Raw genomic sequence first — 19,560 nt, forward strand, 5'->3', positions numbered from 1 at the left:
GTAATCACTATAAGTGCAAGGTGAATGTTAATTAAAGCTTATTATTATAGTAATCACTATTTGTGCAAGGTGAATGTTAGTTAAAGTTTATTATTATAGTAATCACTACTTGTGCAAGGTGAATGTTAGTTAAAGTTTATTATTATAGTAATCACTACTTGTGCAAGGTGAATGTTATTTAAAGTTTATTATTAAAAAATTATTAGATTAATCGTTACTTGTATAAAGGATATTAATTAAAGTATATTATTATAAATTGGTTTGAATTTCGCGCAAAGTTACTCGATGACTATCTGGGCTAGCCGTCTCCAATTTAGCAGTGTAAGACTACATGGAAGGCAGCTGGTCATTACCACCCACAGGTAACACTTGAACTATTTTTGACAAACGAATAGTGGGATTGAGCGAAAATTATAACACCCTCACTACTGAGAGTGCGAACATGTTTGGTGTGATGGGGATTTGAACCCGTGACCCGCAGATTACGAGTCGACAATTTTTATAGAAACTGTTAGTTGTGTAAGGTGAATGTTAAAGTTTATTATAATAGTAACTTTTACGTCTATAAAGTGAATGTTAATTAGAGTTTATAATTTTAAAATTATTATAATAATTGTTTGTTAATGTTAGTCAAATATTATTATAAAATAATAAGAGTAATCGTTAGTTGTGTAAAGTGAATTTTAATCAAAGTTTTTATTGTTATAAAATTATTATAATAATCGTTACTTGTCTGAAGCGAATAATAATTAAAGTTTACCTTAAAAATTAAAACATGCTTAGAAAACCTAGCCAGGAGACTTGTGATACTTTCCACAGAAAACAAAAATTACAAAAAACAACCAACAGAAAGAAGACAACTTAAACAATTTTATTGGCATCCAAAAGCCAAACTACCCAGAAAAAATTTAAAATTTATATTTTTCAGAAACACCTAAAAACAACATCTTAAACATTTTTTTCAAAGAAGTTTCTCACAAAACCATCAACATAATTTCACAAAACAGAAAGCTAAAAAACAATCTTACAAAAAGAGACATTAATTACATTAAAAACCTAAAACAAGACAAAAACATTAAAATTCTAAAAGCAGATAAAGGAAACGCTATAGTCATAATGAACACGAATGAATACATCCCAAAAATATAGAACATCCTATCAGACACGAACAAATTTAAACCAATACACACAAATCCACAAAGACACACGAAACGCAACTAAACAAATTACTACTAAAAATGAAAAAAGCCAACACAATTTTACAAACACTTTATTCCTACCTACGTAAAACCGACTCACTCACACCACAAATATACGGCATCCCCAAACCTCATAAACCAGATTGTCGATTACGACCAATAATGTCCACATATGAATCGTTTAATTACAATCTTGGTAAATACATAGCATGGGCATTCACCAAATATGTAACATCAGCCAGCTCATTCAAAGACTCTTTTTAATTTCAAATACAGTCTCAATTAACTTAATCATAAAGCCTTAATGGCCAGTTTCAATGTTATATCCCTCTTTACAGCAGTCCCAACCACTGAAGCCTGCAAGACAGCCTTAGAACTCTATATCCGAGACCCTAACCCAACTATAGACATTCCCAGTAACCAGTTAGCAACCCTCATAGAATTCACCACGATAAAGACAAACTTCATGTTCAACAACCACAACTATATACAAACAAATGGCCTAAGCATGGGCAACCCAGTATCACCAGTTCTAGCCAATATTTTTATGACACAAGTTGAAACACAAACAATTAACGCAGCATTACATCCACCACTATACTGGTACAGATATGTAGATGACACGGTTGTGGGATTCAGATCTACAGAACACATACTTAATTTTTTCAATCACATTAACTCTATACATCCCAACATTAACTTCACATGTGAACAGGAAGAAAGCAAATCAAATATCATTTCTTAACCTCAAAATTACAAGAACCGATACACAATTTAAAACAGAAATCCACCAAAAAATCACCCATACTGGATTATACATTCCTTGGGACTCAGCACATGAAACAAAACAAAAACTCAACATACATACTAAGAAACCAAATAAACACAGCCATAACACTATGATCACAAGATAAAATTAACGATGAATTAGACAAAATAAAACAATACTTCATCAACATCAAGTTTCCTCTACAAACCGTAGAAAACATTATACGCACACACCTAGACAGAAAGCAAAATCAACCAACAAAAGTAAATATATCTCACGAATCAAAAAAATCACAAAACCATATATTTCTGTATACCTATATTCCCGACATCAGCAGAAAAATAACCAACATTTGGCAAAAACTAGTTACAAAATATGACATTCCAGTTAATACCAAATTTATTCAAAAACCAGGTACAAAACTGAGATCTATACTATGTAAAAACTACACTGACAAACACCACACCAACATTATTTATAAAATACAATGTGATAACGGCTACGACTTCTATATTGGAGAAACAAGTAGAAAAATAGAAACCAGGTTCAAAGAACACAAAAAGTCACCTTCACACGTTTTCGAACACTGCAAATCAAATAAACACAACATAACCATAAAAACACTCAAATACTAAATAAAAAAAAACATAAACAAAAACAAAATTAAAGAAGCCTTACTTATACAACAACTTAAGCCCAAAATAAACCAATACAAAGGAACACCTTTATACCTATATTAATAAATATAATCAAACATCTAGGCCGCCCTCTACATTCCTACACTCTCCCTTCAAACATAGGGTCAGCTATCGGTCAGTTACCTTTTTATTTGTGAACCTGAAGATGACCGAAGAAGGTCGAAACGTTGCTCGCTCCTCTATATAAAAAATGTTCTCAATCCATACCAGCCGTTTTTACATATATATTAATTAAAGTTTAGTATTATAGTAACTGTTACTTGAATAAAGTGAATGTCAGTTAAAATTTATTCTCATAAAAGTATTATAATAACTAATGATTCTTGTTAGAAACACTCAATTGTTATGAAACTTTAATCATTTCCTTCTTGAAGTAACTTTATAGAGTCGCAAAATACATTTGTGTATTGTAGTGAAGGTTTTTCTACGAGTTCAAACGTATTTCGTTAAATAATGTATTTTATAACGTCACTGTAAGGCCCGCCATAGCCTGGTGGTCACTGTAAGGCCCGCCATGGCCTGGTGGTTAGGTCGCTTGTTTCGTAGTTTGAGTGTCTCGAATCTCCGTTACACCAAACATACTCGCTATATCAGCCATGGGGACGTTGTAAAGTGTGAGTAATTCCACTATTCGTCATTAAAAGAGTAACCCAAGTGTTGGCGATGGTTGGTAACTACTGATTTACCAGTGAGAGTCTAGTAAATCATGGACGGCTAGAGTAAATAGCTCTCATGTAGCTTTGCAGAAACTTAAAAAACAAACTAATAAACAATATCACTGAAATCGTTAAACACCTGATTGATAATTAAATGAGTGTTAATTATGATTTCATCTTTTAAGTACAGAAAACTTAATTATGTGAAAAACTTAATGTGCGTGAAGCGTCCTTTTTATGACAATTTAGTTATCCTATGAACTAGTGTTTAAGCGTCCCTTTTAGGATGATTTAATTAATTATTTAGTGATTAAATATTGACATGATTATAAATGTGTTGTACGAGTCATGGCAGCCTAAAAATACATTCTCTACTTTATGGTACTATTACGTAATTATGCATCATATCTTCCTGTCGGTATCAAACTATAATTTCACCATTTCATAAATTTGTTGCATCCTCTGGTGATACTCTGTTGAACTATGACGTCACGGCCTAGCAACACGCCCCTATGACTCGCCCTCTGGTGACCTTTTTTGAAACTATAACTTCATCATCCTTGATGACGTCACATCCTTTCCCATACCCTGAGGCAGTCAATTAGTGTGAGGCGGTATCCTTTTGTCACAATCGTTCCAGGTTTATTACTCATGTCCTTAGAAAGGAAATATTATTAAATTATAATGTAATGGAAATCATTACTATTTTGTGTGATAGAAATAACATACGACTGATAAAGATTCTGATTAACGGAAGGAGGAATGGACATTTCAACAGAAAATTATTTTAACTGTTGAAAAATAGAACAAAGATTTAAAAATCAGTAACTTGATATTGAATGTTGTTGTTTATAACAACTTTAATTTGTATGCAAAAGCAATATTTCACCCTCTTTGTATCCGTGATGAAGTTTCTCAACCACCAAAACTAGTTTGTCAAATTGAACCGGTATCTAAGTATCAGTTCCTGAAACTTATCCGAAGCCCAAAATTTGTATTTTTCAAACTGTAAATTTGAGAAACAGTTTCTTATATTTTATTGTGAAACCTTTCTCTCTGGATCCAGTGTTTACAGTGTCAGATATAGACTTATATTCTGTCAGATATATTCTGGTTGGACGCTTACTTGTATAATAAATGCTGGCCCTGTATGTTAAACTTCTTGCAACAACTGGCTCGTAATGATTAAGAAAGTTAATTCACATAAAATAAATAAATAAATTGATTCTAGTAAAAACTATAAAACATGTTTCCGAGAGTTAACAACTTGAACAAAATCCAGAAATTCCCGGTTCATACCACAAGAGTCTTTGTTCAACTAACTGATACATGTGATATCCCGACCATTATAGTGTCTGTTTTAAACAAGTCGATTTACTGAGTGCTGTTATTAAAGGAAAGGCTTCATCAGCACTGAGATAGCGTGGTTGACATATTTCTATATATATTCTTCTCAGCCACCATGAACATAACCCACATTTATGTAATGTTACTTTATAAATCTGGAACGATATAGTAACAAGGAGAGAAATAGGAGAGTTTTCAGCTTATATTTATACGCAACTAAGTCTTTATATTTTAGAAAATGAGTTTCTAGTTGAGACAGCGGATTTCAGCCCTTGGTAAAAGATCACTGTTCATCCTTTTCTTGTTGAATCTCAACCTCGAAACCTGTTAAAAAAAACATGACAAATTAAACAAAAAGTTCTATAAGTTACTGCACGATTAATATAAAGTATCTAACAACTAAGACTTTATTGCTATTTTAACATGACTAAATCATGAACAAAAACAGAAATATCTCAAAGGTTTCTTACAACGTATAGCAAAAGAGATGTTTATTTTGTGACACAGATAGCACTTAGAACTCGGTCAGAACAATAATACTTTATCATTGAGCAGCTATTAATGGAATAATATAAGCTTTGCATAATAGCACATTTACATGTGCCAAACGTTTTCTAACATGAAACCCGCTGTAGCACCTGGTGGCCAAAAGCTTTTCAGGAGATTTCTGTCAGGTAGAAATAAAACGTTCAGTGAGTTTTAGGTTTATACATTCCAAAAAAAAGAAGTCCGTATTTAATAAAACTTCTAATGTTTCCTTTACTTTACATGTATAGGGGTTCGATTCCGAGGGGCGTAGATCCTGCGGGGGATGGAAGATATACATCCCCCTTCATTTTAGGTGGGGGGTATGTTGCATACAACCATCCCCCCCTACAGTTTGGTCTGTTGAATTGTTTTATTGCATCACAGGTCTACAAACTGTGTGTTTGTTCTTGTGATTCTCGTGTTCTTACAAATCGAATTACATAATTAGGCCTAGATGTAGGCTTTTTCAGTAGCCGAAATGTACATCTTTAATATAGGCGTGCTTCTAAGCTTTTCGATCTAAGCAATAGTTCGTAAGTATCAGTCAGTAGGCTTAAGTATACATGCAAGTATCGTGGCAACAAGATTACTCTGTGACTGTATGTGTACAGCTTTCAGTTTCACGTAATCAGAGATTACCAATTTGCAAATTGAACAGTCCACATAAGTGGTTGCAAAACCATCCCCCATCGGGTGTAAAAATCCACGCCCTGTCGATTCCCCTCGGTGGACACAGCAGATAGTCTGATGTGGCTTTGCTATAAGAAAACATACACTTTATATATAAATCTAACACATGGCTAGTGTCTTTTACTTTCTAAGTATACAAATGTAACACACAGTGCCTTTTAATTTGTAAATATAATAATGTGTCACGTAGTATTCTCTGTTTTACTTTATAAATATAACAAAGGACGCATTGCGAGGAGTGGTATCATAGTGTTACTCACGTCGTTAGGAGAGAATTACATCATAGTTCCACGAACCGATACCAGAGTGCGTGTTTCTAGCCGAGGAATAGGATGAAGAGATAGGAAAAGGATGACATTAAGCACAATTACACGAGTGCAGAAGATACACTACGAATTAATAAAATAAAAGTACCATTTTTTTATCATCAATGGAACCCAAAGTTAATGTAGTTTTGTGTTATAGCTTAATTTACATCCTAACGCACAACAACTGATAAAATGTGTCAACAGACAACCGACCGTTTTAGTTTAATAGTTGGTGCAGAATCAAAGTACAGCAATGGCACTCTGTGTCCACCAAGGGCGCTATTGTTTATGTTTCTACCTACAATATTTACTGTGTGTGTATTTTCTTATAGCAAAGCCACATCGGGCTATCTACTGAGCTCACCGAGGGGAATCGAACCCCTGTCTTAGCGTTGTAAATATGTAGACATACCACTGTACTAGCGGGGGATCAATATTTTCTGTATACATACGTAAGCCAACACAGGAAATTTCTGTTCTGTTATCAAAAATGTAACTTATTTTGTCCATTAGTTGGGTGCTTCTTAATAAAAAAATGTATTTTTGATTTTAACTTTCTAAAACATTAATGTAATACATAGTTAAGTTTTTTACTTAATAAATAAGATAATGTGACATGGCTGTAGTGGTATTTACTTTCTAAATAAAACAAGGTAACACATTGTTAAGGATTTTTTACTTTCTAAATACGAAAATGTATGAGAGGTTGGTTGGCTGTTTGTTTGGTGCAAAGCAACTAGGAAATTTGCCTCGAACGACTAAAAAAAGCCAGAAATAAAAAACTGTAAAATATAAAAAGGGAAACATGTTGCAAGCTATACAATACCCAAACATTAGGTCCTAAACTAATTAGAATTAAAAATATCAATAACCCAAAAAACCTGTGACAAACAACGTAGACAATGTCCAACATGAGGGTTAAACCCAGGAAAAATACACGCATAAAACTATATAGTTGTTCACATTGATAACGACGGCAATATAGAGAAACGGAGTTACTCATTAACTTAAGTTAATATCAAAAGTGACTCTTGTAGTATATTCGGACAGTACAAGAAGTCTTGAAAAGATGATAAAATATTGTCAGTATATTGATTGATACGTCTATTAATAAACAAATGGTTGATTGATACATCTCTTAATAAACAAATGGTTGATTGATACATCTCTTAATAAACAAATGGTTGATTGATACGTCTCTTAATAAACAAATGGTTGATTGATACATCTCTTAATAAACAAATGGTTGATTGATACGTCTCTTAATAAACAAATGGTTGATTGATACGTCTCTTAATAAACAAATGGTTGATTGATACGTCTCTTAATAAACAAATGGTTGATTGATACGTCTCTTAATAAACAAATGGTTGATTGATACATCTCTCGTCGCAGAATTAAAAACGTTTTGTTACCTGTGAGACAATGACCTCCATTTATGAGGCTGCATTTAAAACTTGAACTACTGTTTTACAGTTTCAGTTTAATGATCCTTGTCACTCTAATGCAAATTTTAATTTTGGACAAATTACGAACGGTAAGTAGCATGCCTGCTTATTTACGCGCTCTAAAATACATCAGTTGCAAATTTAGGGTTTGCTTTGGGGAAATCTTCATAAAAATGTTTTCTCGAAATAGTTGGGTTCCTCAAAGGTTTGGTTTAAAAGTCTTACCTTTGTGCATACCTCATGGTTGAGACGATTCGTTTTGTGATGCTTAGAAACTGACCAGTCCAAAATTTAGGAGAAAGGATTTTCGGGAAATCCACTAATTTCCTAAGGAGTGTGTGGATTTTATAGTTGTGGAAACCTCGGGACTGAGATTATTATTTTGGTGTTTGTTGAGGCCAGTGGTTTAGGAAGAGCTCCGTAACGTATACACACAATCTTAATTTATGGGTTCTAACCACCAGTTTCATGGAAATCAAAACAATATTGGTATATCTGATGGTTTTATCTAATGTCATTAGTTTAAGTATTTCAGGGTAAAGAGAGTAATAACTGTTTGTTTGTTTCAAATTTCGCTCAAACCTACACGAGGACTATCTACGCTAGCCGTCCCTACTTTAGCAGTGTAAGACTTAAAGGGAAGGCAGCTAGTCATTACCACTCACCGTCAACTTTTGCGCTACTCTAACTAACAAGTAGTGGAATTGACCGTCATATTATTGTGCTAACACGGTTGAAAAGACGAGCATGTTTGGTGAGACGGAGATTCGAACCCGTAAACCATCTAGTGCCTAACATCCTGGCAATGCCGGGCCGGAGTAATGAATTTCATTGTGGTCGTGTTGACCACAGTTGCAATCAAAAGAACTCGAGAACCATGTGGTTTGTCAGTAATGAACAGAGTGATTTGAAAACAGAGATTAAAATAGACAACAATAATGGTTACATTTTCTAGCAAGATCAGTTGATTTAGTAAATTATTTTAGTAACTGATTTGTACACTCGTTTTGTAGGTGAAACGTATTCATAATGACCTCTGAGCTGTTGAACAGCTATAATTTATTCAGAAAGTTTGGACAGCATTTGTTTAAAATTTGTTACTAGGTCTTTATTTACTATTACATACATTTAATTGCCTTTAAAATAAGATAAAAAAAAAATCCGTTTTATATGAATGTTTACTGTTTTGTTACTGAACTGGTCCGATAATTATAATTTCAACTTGTGATACACTGTACATTGACACTTAAAAAAATCTTTCATATGTTTAAAATTAGTGTTTTTAAGTTACCTTTGACAGTTATTTCCTGCCATCTTGCTTTGTTCGTTTCAAGACATCTAACCCATGGACGTGAAACCACCAAATGACCCCATGACCCTGTCAAGAACGGTATGATAGGAGTGAGTCGCTCTTCCTCGTTAGAAGTGGTGTCGTCTGTCGGTAAAGAGTCTGAACTAACTAATTTGATTTAATATATTCTTGATATATATATATATATGTTAAATATTTGACGACAATTCCAGAGGTGAATAATATTAGATACTTTCAACTTTATACTAAATACTTTTAATCTGAGATTTAACTGTACACAGTTGGACTAACAAATGTGTGTCTTAATGATTATGAATTACAAATAATCGTAAATAATATTAAAGGTAAATCAGTAGCATCGTAACAGGAGGACTACAACATCTTGGTTACTTAGTACTATAAAAATGATACAGGAAATACTGGGTCAGTAGTATTCAAAACTTGTTAATAAACATACACAAAACATTTAAACAGTTACACTGTTAGAGACTGACAAACTATTAAATGTGTCATAACTCGTCTTCACAGCAAAGTCAGCATGATCACAACATAAATATTTTAGTAGTAAATATACTGGTAGTAACTGAGCTTTGTAGAGATGATCTGAAGTGTATTTTTAAAAATGATGTGATGAAATAATGACTGGTACTCACATAGCTTTGTAGAGATGATCTGAAGTGGGTTGTTAAAGGAGGATGTTATGAAATAATGGCTGATACTCAGCTTTGCAGAAATGGTTTGAAGTGGGTTTTTAGAGGAAGATGTTATGAAGTAATGGCTGGTACTCAGCTTTGCAGAAATGGTCTGAAGTGGGTTTTTAGAGGAGGATGTTATGAAGTAATGGCTGGTACTCAGCTTTGCAGAAATGGTCTGAAGTGGGTTTTTAGAGGAGGATGTTATGAAGTAATGGCTGGTACTCAGCTTTGCAGAAATGGTCTGAAGTGGGTTTTTAGAGGAGGATGTTATGAAGTAATGGCTGGTACTCAGCTTTGCAGAAATGGTCTGAAGTGGGTTTTTAGAGGAGGATGTTATGAAGTAATGGCTGGTACTCAGCTTTGCAGAGATGGTCTGAAGTGGGTTTCTAAAGGAGGATATTATTGAGTAAATATTACTATTTATGCAGTTTTGAAACAGTTTCATACTTAACACTTTGAGTGTAAAGACGTTAGGATGTAGATGGTGAAGTCAACATGGCTACTGTAATGTCTCAATTTGGCTACTGTAATGTCTCTGCACACTTTAATGGCCATGTGGACGATCAGTACTAAAACTAACGTCTGGATCACCTGGCTAATGTATGATGGATCAGCTGTTTTCAAATAGGATACTGATTTACTATTTAAAAAGGTACACAAATTACACACAGTATAAACTTCTGAAACAGGTATTTGTTAGGTAATAGATTTATTTTTGAACAATGTTTCATCTGCAACAGTAACAAAATTTAAGGTATAAGCATATTTAGATTACAAATACATCCAATCAATAAAGGGTCAGCAATGAAGGTTATTTGAAATGTCAGATCATAATCTGGTTAAAATAACAAGAACCAATGTTAGATCATAATCTGATTAAAATAACAAGAACCAATATTCCTACTTGTTGGAATATTTCTTGTGAATCAGGAAGTCCTTTATCAGTGTACTGATAACCAGAGTCACCAATACAATTACACTTCACTCAATTACTTCAGAACAATTAAAATTAGAAGAGAACCCATAAATAGAGCAGTCCTATTGTTTCAGATAAAAATCTAATTAAACCTTTTAACTGATGCCTAGGCATTTAAAAGTCAGTGCTTTGTATCCCAAATTATCTTTTATACACAAAAATAGTTTGAAACTAAGTTGAATTCTAAACCAACACAAAAAATAACATTTTCTTAACCTGGTTTTTAAATAAAATTGTTAAAGCATCATATTTTTTCTCCATTGATAGAAGATTTAAGACAAACTTTATAACCCAAATCAAGTTAATTTGTCGTGTTTATTATTTTAACGTTTTCATAACTGTGAAAGTATTAGAAGAATACCTGTTATTTTACCTCAAGCCAACTCTGGGGTGTTCTTACATGATTCATTCTGGTAACAGAGTTGTGAGAACAACCACATATTTTCATTCACATTTATTTCTGGGTTCCTTAACTATAGGATTAATTACTGTGAATCTGGGTGAATATTCTACGTCTTTACTCACATTTGTTTGTTTGTTTGTTTTAATTTCGCGCAAAGCTACTCGAGGGCTATCTGCGCTAGCCGTCCCTAATTTAGCAGTGTAAGACAAGAGGGAAAGCAGCTAGTCATCACCACCCACCGCCAACTCTTGGGCTACTCTTTTACCAACGAATAGTGGGATTGACCGTCACATTATAACGCCCCCACGGCTGAGAGGACGAGCATGTTTGGTGCGACCGGGATTCGAACCCACGACCCTCGGATTACGAGTCGAACGCCTTAACACACTTGACCATATCCTACTCACATTTATTTCGAGTTTTATTCACCAATAATTTTGGTCATTGTGAAACTCACCAATATTTAATGAGCTTTCCTTCCTAGTAGATTCTTTCACATCTGAAGTCTCGAGCCTCCCGCTAGTACAGCGGTAAGTCTACGGATTTACAACGCTAAAATCGGGGGTTCGATTCCATTCGGTGGACTCAGCAGATAGCCCGATGTGGCTTTGCTATAAGAAAACACACACTGAAGTCTCGAATAGATGGATCTGGATTTTTTGCAGTAAATATCCACACACGTCCATACTTGATGCCACAATAAAATCAATAAACCCTGAAAGATTATACAGATATACCACTGATTAATACAAGAAACTACAGACACATCTAACCCTTTTGTACAAAAAGTTAGACAAGATATAAGAGCTGCCCTTTTTATACAATAGCCAATCTATACAAACATTTATTTATGTACTTAAAAAAAATTAGAAAAATGAGCTAACCAGAAATGTAGTGACATGCAGAATACATGTCAGGGCAAGGCTTAAACGTAATGAGTACGTTTCAAGTATCGGAAGGATACATGTCAGGGCAAGAATTAAAAGTAATTAGTACGTTTCAAGTATCGGAAGGATACATGTCAGGGCAAGAATTAAAAGTAATTAGTACGTTTCAAGTATCGGAAGGATACATGTCAGGGCAAGAATTAAAAGTAATTAGTACGTTTCAAGTATCGGAAGGCAAGATTTGTTTGTGTGGGGAAGATCTGGAGGACACTATATGGATTATGGATTGTATCTGGTAAAAATAGGGTAAGCACTCTATAACAAGCAAACAGATTTGCTTTTATTTTCATTCAACTGGTCTTATAAAACACTTTTAAAATATAAAATTAAATAGTTGACTATTCGGTATTACCATGTAATAGCATATCTCAATCATTCGATGCCATTTATTTTAAAGCTGAGTGTTTTCAGTCATAACTTGTCTTCCGGTAGGACAGAGGTAAAATTCGAATTTACAGTGCTAAGATATGGGGTTTTATTCCATGATAAGGACACAGTAGTTAGTGTGATGTGGATTTACTCTAAAGTAAACCCTAGTATGGAGTCGGGCGTGTCTTTTAGTATTTGAGGGCATTTTTTATGAATAAAAAACAACATTTTTAGGATATAATAAAAACAGGATTTTTAGAAAACAGGATTTGAACCCCACAGTCCCCATGCACACATCAATGAGTGAATTGTTTAATCGAACTTAAGCAAGGACTTATTGGTTTTGTGTGAGTATGCTACGTTAGCTTTATGTTTATTAAAAAGCACTGAATTTATTTAGTTAAACCAAGCTAAAGCAAGTTATTTATATTATGACCTTACCGCTTCTTACAGCCCTGAATGTAGACAGGATTGCAGAAATACATTTCACTTTTAAAAACCGCAAAGAGTACGTTTTGTCAACTTTCACTGACGTCACGACTATCGTCTTGAGGCTCACCCACATAGCCTGGAAGTGTATCATGTTTTATATATATATATAGATGTGCGAAAGATTTCCCAGGTAGGACGAGGAAACAGAGCGGAAGAGAAGGTTTGTAAAGCAATTAATATACTCAGACAAAAAATGGGTTCGATTAAATAAGTGTTTCCGAAGTAAAAAGTTTTAAGTGTGTGTTGGTGTGTTTTTTCTGAGAGCAAAGCCACATCGGGGTATCTGCTCAGCCCACCAAGGGGAATCGAGCCCTGATTTTAGCGTTGTAAATCCGGAGACATACCGCTGTACTAGTGGGGGGCGTAAAAAGTTAAGAGTTGTACATATAGTCGCATACCTACTGAAGCAGGCCCGGCATGGCCACTTGGTTAAGGCACTCGACTCGTAATCTAAGGGTTGCAGGTTCGAATCCCCGTCACACCAAACATGCTCGCCTTTTCAGCCGTGGAGGAGTTATAATGTGATGATTAATTCCACTATTCGTTTGTAAAAAAGTATCCCAAGAGTTGGTGGTGGGTGGTAATGGCTTGTTGCCTTCTCTTAGCTTTTCATTTCTAAATTATGGACGGCTAGCGCACATAACTCTCGTGTAGCTTTGAACGAAATTGAAAATAAACAAACCTTAACATTTATGCACAAGTTGGTTGTTTTCTTGCACATTTTGAATTATTTGGAATAAAAGTTGGTTTTATGTGATACAAGTTCTGGATTACTTTATAGCTTAAATTACTTACTTATAACTAACAAGTTTCATGTTACGTAGTGGCTTACATACACAGCTTGGACTAGTTAGAGTTATGCTACATACAAATATGTGGTTTAAGTTTCTTAAACCACTTAGAATAAGTTAGTTTCGTGTTACATAGACATTAATTACTTATTCTAAATACTTCAACTTGTGTAAATAAGTCAGATTTATGTTACGTTAGAATTCTTGCCTAACTTAGATAGCTTGAATTACTTAGAATAAGTTAGTTTCAAACTATGTACACATTTATCGCTTACAATTTGAATAAGTTAAGAGTAAGTTTGTTTCATTTTAAGTGTATTACCTATTTGGGATTCTGCTACGGTTGTAGTATTCCTATCACATAATGGTGAGATGGGCAATCCCATATCCTGTTCTCTGTCTCCCTGTCATAAATAAGGACGTAAACAAATAAAAACATAAAATAAACGTTATTATATTTTCCTTTGATAATTTTTTATTGTTTACTTCTTGTTTGACGTATTCAACGATTAAACTACATCAATTTTTACTTTTATATTCTTTTGTCAAAAGAAATTTTAATAGCTATATACATTTGGATATTTCCTTCCAAACCATTTTATTTTCGGATTTTAGTTTTAGGTTTTCTTGAGTTCTACAAACTCGGCTTACAATCATATCGATATTACGTTGAGGCGTAGGCCAGGCTTAGAATCATACAGACTTAAGGTGTTTAATATATATACGAGTATCATGTTATATATGTACGTATGTATGTATGTAGAATAAACTAGGCTTGAGTCACGTAGATATTAATTTTAAATGGATACCAGCCTGGAATCATGTATATCGCAATGAAGAGGTAAGCCAGACTTAAAAATATGTAAATATTACGATGAGGCCTATGCCAAGCTAAATCATAGATATTATTCTGAAGTGTAGATCAGGCTTAGAATCATTCAGATATTATATTGAGGTACAGGGTAGATCTGGAATCATAGAAATATTAAGGAATAGATTTTAGTTAATCACTTCCTAAATATATCTCTAACCAACAGAATACAATAAGTGTTTTTGCACAGCTCGTAATTTCGAAAATTACTAACTTGTCGAAATAACTCTTCGACAAGAACTTCTGTCCAAGAATGGTGCAATTCCCAAGCTTTACATGGATAGCTAATATCACAACAGTAAAGAATTAGCGAAATGGCTTGTCAATACTGTAATGAAAAAGGCTGTACTGTGATAATTGTGTCTTAAATAATCAGGAAAAACTGTACAAAAACTATTCTGTGTTATTATCCTGCGACTAGTGAGCTAAAATATTATTTTATCGCTCAATGATGTGGAACTTTATTTTCACTATTATTATAGTTAATTCTTAATCATGATGACTGACTACAATTATGAGCTAGTTTATAAAATTTAAAAGAGTAATTTTTTTTTCATGTTAAATACTTGTTCAAGCACTAGGATTTAAAAGCACTCAATTTGATTTATACAACTAATTTTCATAATAGTTGATAAATTAGAAGGATTAATATAAATTATTGTTAACAAGTCACTGAATCTAACAATATTAAACATTTACATAATAATGAATTAGCTAAGATTACAAAAACCACACTTTATGATTACAGATAAGATTATAAAAATCATTGTACATAAATATCAGAAAATTACTAGAAAATCGTTTTTAACGATAGTTAATAAGCGAAGCAAAACTATAAATATCAGGCCCGGCATGGCCAAGCGTGTTAAGGCGTGCGATTCGTAATCTGAGGGTCGCGGATTCGCATCCACGTCGCGCCAAACATGCTCACCCTTTCAGCCGTGGGGGCGTTATAATGTGACGGTCAATCCCACTATTCGTCAGTAAAAGAGTAGCCCAAGAGTTGGTGGTGGGTGGTGATGTCTAGCTGCCTTCCCTCTAGTCTTACACTGCTAAATTAGGGACGGCTAGCGCAGATAGCCCTCGAGTAGCTTTGTGCGAAATTCAAAAACAAACAAACAATACAAATATCATTCTCACAAGATTCTTTACCATCATTACTGTGTGGAGGCAATTTCTAATACTGAATACACGCAAGGTAATGCATTTAATTAAAACCAGCACGTTTTAACGCCTAAGTTGTAGCTATACATGCCATGGCCTTACTGCTTCCTACAGCCCTGAATGTAGACAGGATTGCAGAAATAATTACATTTCACTTTTAAAAACCGTAAAGAGTACGTTCTGTCAAGTTTCACTGACGTCACGACTATCGCCTTGAAGCTCACCCACATAGCCTGGAAGTGTATGGTATTTTATATATATAGGTGTGCCAGAGATTTCCGGGGTAGGACGAGGAAATAGGGCGGAAAAGAAGGTATGTAAAGCAATTAATATACTTGTTTGTTTGTTTGTTTTTGGAATTTCGCACAAAGCTACTCGAGGGCTATCTGTGCTAGCCGTCCCTAATTTAGCAGTGTAAGACTAGAGGGAAGGCAGCTAGTCATCACCACCCACCGCCAACTCTTGGGCTACTCTTTTACCAACGAAAAGTGGGATTGACCGTCACATTATAACGCCCCCACGGCTGGGAGGGCGAGCATGTTTGGCGCGACTCGGGCGCGAACCCGCGACCCTCAGATTACGAAGCGCACGCCTTAACGCGCTAGGCCATGCCGGGCCCTAATTAATATACTCAGACAAAAAAAATGGGTACGATTACATAAGTGTTTCCAAAGTAAAAAGTTAAGTGTGTGTTGGTGTGTTTTTTCTGAGAGCAAAGCCACATCGGGGTATCTGCTCAGCCAACCGAGGGAAATCGAACCCCTGATTTTAGTGTTGTAAATCCGGAGACATACCGCTGTACTAGTGGGGGGGGCGTAAAAAGTTAAGAGTTGTACATATAGTCGCATACCTACTGAAGCAGGCCCGGCATGGCCACTTGGTTAAGGCACTCGACTCGTAATCTAAGGGTTGCAGAAGTTATAATGTGACGGTCAATCCCACTATTCGTTGGAAAAGAGTAGCCCAAGAGTTGGCGGTGGGTGGTGATGACTAGCTGCCTTCCCTCTAGTCTTACACTTCTAAATTAGGGACGGCTAGCGTAGATAACTCTCGTGTAGCTTTACGCGAAATTCAAAAACAGAAAAGTGGTTTCTCTGAATAAAGAGTAATTGAGCCTCATACATTTGTTTCACTATAATTATAGTTACAATCCTCGTTTGTTTAACGTAACAGAATAATACAACTGTCCTTTAGTTGAAACAAGTTAAATTGTATATCTCTTGCTTTTTCAGCAATTCTTAATTATCTTATACCATTTGGGCCACTATTTGCTCACCCACACGCAATAGCGTGGATTGCCAGGGTGAACGTACACCACTGGTTATATGTCTTTCAGAGAAGTATTAAAACACAGACAAAAATTATTCCTTCTCTTAAATACAAAATATATATCTTCAATACTTGTATAAATTTCTTAAGAGAACAATGAGGTATCTAAAAATAATTAACAGTTATGTTCCAAAATAGAGTCAAAATAAAACACTAATGTTAGATTTAAATTCATAGATATGTAAAACCTAGATAATAAGGTAATCACAGAAACCATTATAGTCATGGATGTTATCATAACGAAACCATCTGTTAGAATGTATGATTAAGTAAGTAACGTTAAGAGGTAAGTTGAAAGATATATAAATAAGTAAAAATATAATTCGTTTTGTTAAAATACATATATATTAACAAGAAATGCAGTTATATGCACTAGATAATAATGTTTAACGTTCGCGACATAGTTTTCTCAGTGCTATCAATACACTTCATGCACAAAATTCATTTCGTTTTGTTAAGCCTTTCTTTTCATATTATAACGGCCGTTAATATAAAAAAAAAAAAACAAATGTGTTAAACTGTGAAAATCCTAATATTATTTTCTTTAGTGTTTGTGTGTATATATATATGTTTATTTTTCCCTTGCTTATTTAGTTTTTATTTTTCCTTCTTTATAAATTTAAACTGTATTATGAAATTGTCCAAACTTTACATGGCCCAGTAGACTTTTCATTGTTTTAAGCTGTTGAAAGTGAAATGACAAGCCCGTGGCAAGCACCAGCTCGACACATAAAGCTCGAAACTCCCTGGTGATAAAATTTGCAATTAGAATTAATATTAGTGTAAGAATACGTCAACATACATAAATAAATGAAAAATCTTTTTTTTTCTTGCTAGGAAAACCATTTAAATTAGTGAAATACATAAAATGAAGTGATAGAGCATATCGTATCTAAATGTAATCAGATAGGTACTTTTTAAAATGACATTTTGACTTATAAATTAAAAAAGAAAATCTCAGTTACACGATTTCAAAACAAAAAACTCAAAATAGATTAATAAAGAAAAAAAATTGAACTTTAGCATAGTCCAGGTAAGGTGACTGTGCACGGAAACAAGGTTTTTTTTATATTAGTCTAGGTAAGGTGACTGTGCACGGAAACAAGTTTTCTTTATATTAGTCTAGGTAAGGTGACTGTGCACGGAAACAAGTTTTCTTTATATTAGTCTATGTAAGGTGACTGTGCACCGAAACAAGTCTTCTTTATGTTAGTCTAGGTAAGGTGACTGTGCACGGAAACAAGTTTTCTTTATATTAGTCTAGGTAAGGTGACTGTGCACGGAAACAAGTTTTCTTTATATTAGTCTAGGTAAGGTGACTGTGCACGGAAACAAGTTTTCTTTATATTAGTCTAGGTAAGGTGACTGTGCACGGAAACAAGTTTTCTTTATATTAGTCTAGGTAAGGTGACTGTGCACGGAAACAAGTTTTCTTTATATTAGTCTAGGTAAGGTGACTGTGCACGGAAACAAGTTTTCTTTATATTAGTCTATGTAAGGTGACTGTGCACCGAAACAAGTCTTCTTTATGTTAGTCTAGGTAAGGTGACTGTGCACCGAAACAAGTCTTCTTTATGTTAGTCTAGGTAAGGTGACTGTGCACGGAAACAAGTTTTATCTTAGTCTATAAGGTGACTGCACCGAAACAAGTAGTCTAGGTAAGGTGACCGTGCACCGAAACAAGTCTTCTTTATGTTAGTCTAGGTAAGGTGACTGTGCACGGAAACAAGTCTTATGTTAGTCTAGGTAAGGTGACTGTGCACGGAAACAAGTCTTATGTTAGTCTAAGTAAGGTGACTGTGCACCGAAACAAGTCTTCTTTATGTTACTCTAGGTAAGGTGTCTGTGCACCGAAACAAGTCTTCTTTATGTTACTCTAGGTAAGGTGACTGTGCACCTAAACAAGTCTTCTTTATGTTAGTCTAGGTGAGGTGACTGTGCACCGAAACAAGTCTTCTTTATGTTAGTCTAGGTAAGGTGACTGTGCACCGAAACAAGTCTTCTTTATGTTAGTCTAGGTAAGGTGACTGTGCACCGAAACAAGTCTTCTTTATGTTAGTCTAGGTAAGGTGACTCTGCACCGAAACAAGTCTTCTTTATGTTAGTCTAGGTAAGGTGACTGTGCACCGAAACAAGTCTTCTTTATGTTAGTCTAGGTAAGGTGACTGTGCACCGAAACAAGTCTTCTTTATGTTGTTTCAGTGCACAGTCACCTTACCTGGACTAAGTCTTCTTTATGTTAGTTTAGGTAAGGTGACTGTGCACTGAAACAAGTCTTCTTTATGTTACTCTAGGTAAGGTGACTGTGCACCGAAACAAGTCTTCTTTATGTTAGTCTAGGTAAGGTGACTGTGCACCGAAACAAGTCTTCTTTATGTTACTCTAGGTAAGGTGAGTGTGCACCGAAACAAGTCTTCTTTATGTTAGTCTAGGTAAGGTGACTGTGCACCGAAACAAGTCTTCTTTATGTTACTCTAGGTAAGGTGAGTGTGCACCGAAACAAGTCTTCTTTATGTTAGTCTAGGTAAGGTGACTGTGCACGGAAACAAGTCTTCTTTATGTTAGTCT

The 19,560-nt window shown here is 34.6% G+C and overlaps 1 protein-coding gene across 1 annotated transcript in view; it reads right to left on the reverse strand.

Moving 5' to 3' along the window:
• Positions 1 to 2,434: 2,434 nt before the first annotated feature.
• LOC143257760 (dual specificity calcium/calmodulin-dependent 3',5'-cyclic nucleotide phosphodiesterase 1C-like) overlaps positions 2,435 to 19,560 on the reverse strand; it is a 35,227-nt gene continuing 18,101 nt past the window's right edge. Inside the window, 6 exon segments of the mRNA XM_076516793.1 lie at positions 2,435 to 4,993; positions 8,935 to 9,078; positions 11,487 to 11,744; positions 13,951 to 14,032; positions 14,714 to 14,862; positions 17,659 to 17,738. Of these exon segments, the coding sequence (XP_076372908.1) occupies positions 11,641 to 11,744; positions 13,951 to 14,032; positions 14,714 to 14,862; positions 17,659 to 17,738 (415 nt within the window). The 3' untranslated portion in view covers positions 2,435 to 4,993; positions 8,935 to 9,078; positions 11,487 to 11,640.

The sequence above is a fragment of the Tachypleus tridentatus genome, chromosome 7 (genome assembly GCF_004210375.1).
Source record: "Tachypleus tridentatus isolate NWPU-2018 chromosome 7, ASM421037v1, whole genome shotgun sequence".
NCBI lineage: Eukaryota > Metazoa > Arthropoda > Merostomata > Xiphosura > Limulidae > Tachypleus > Tachypleus tridentatus.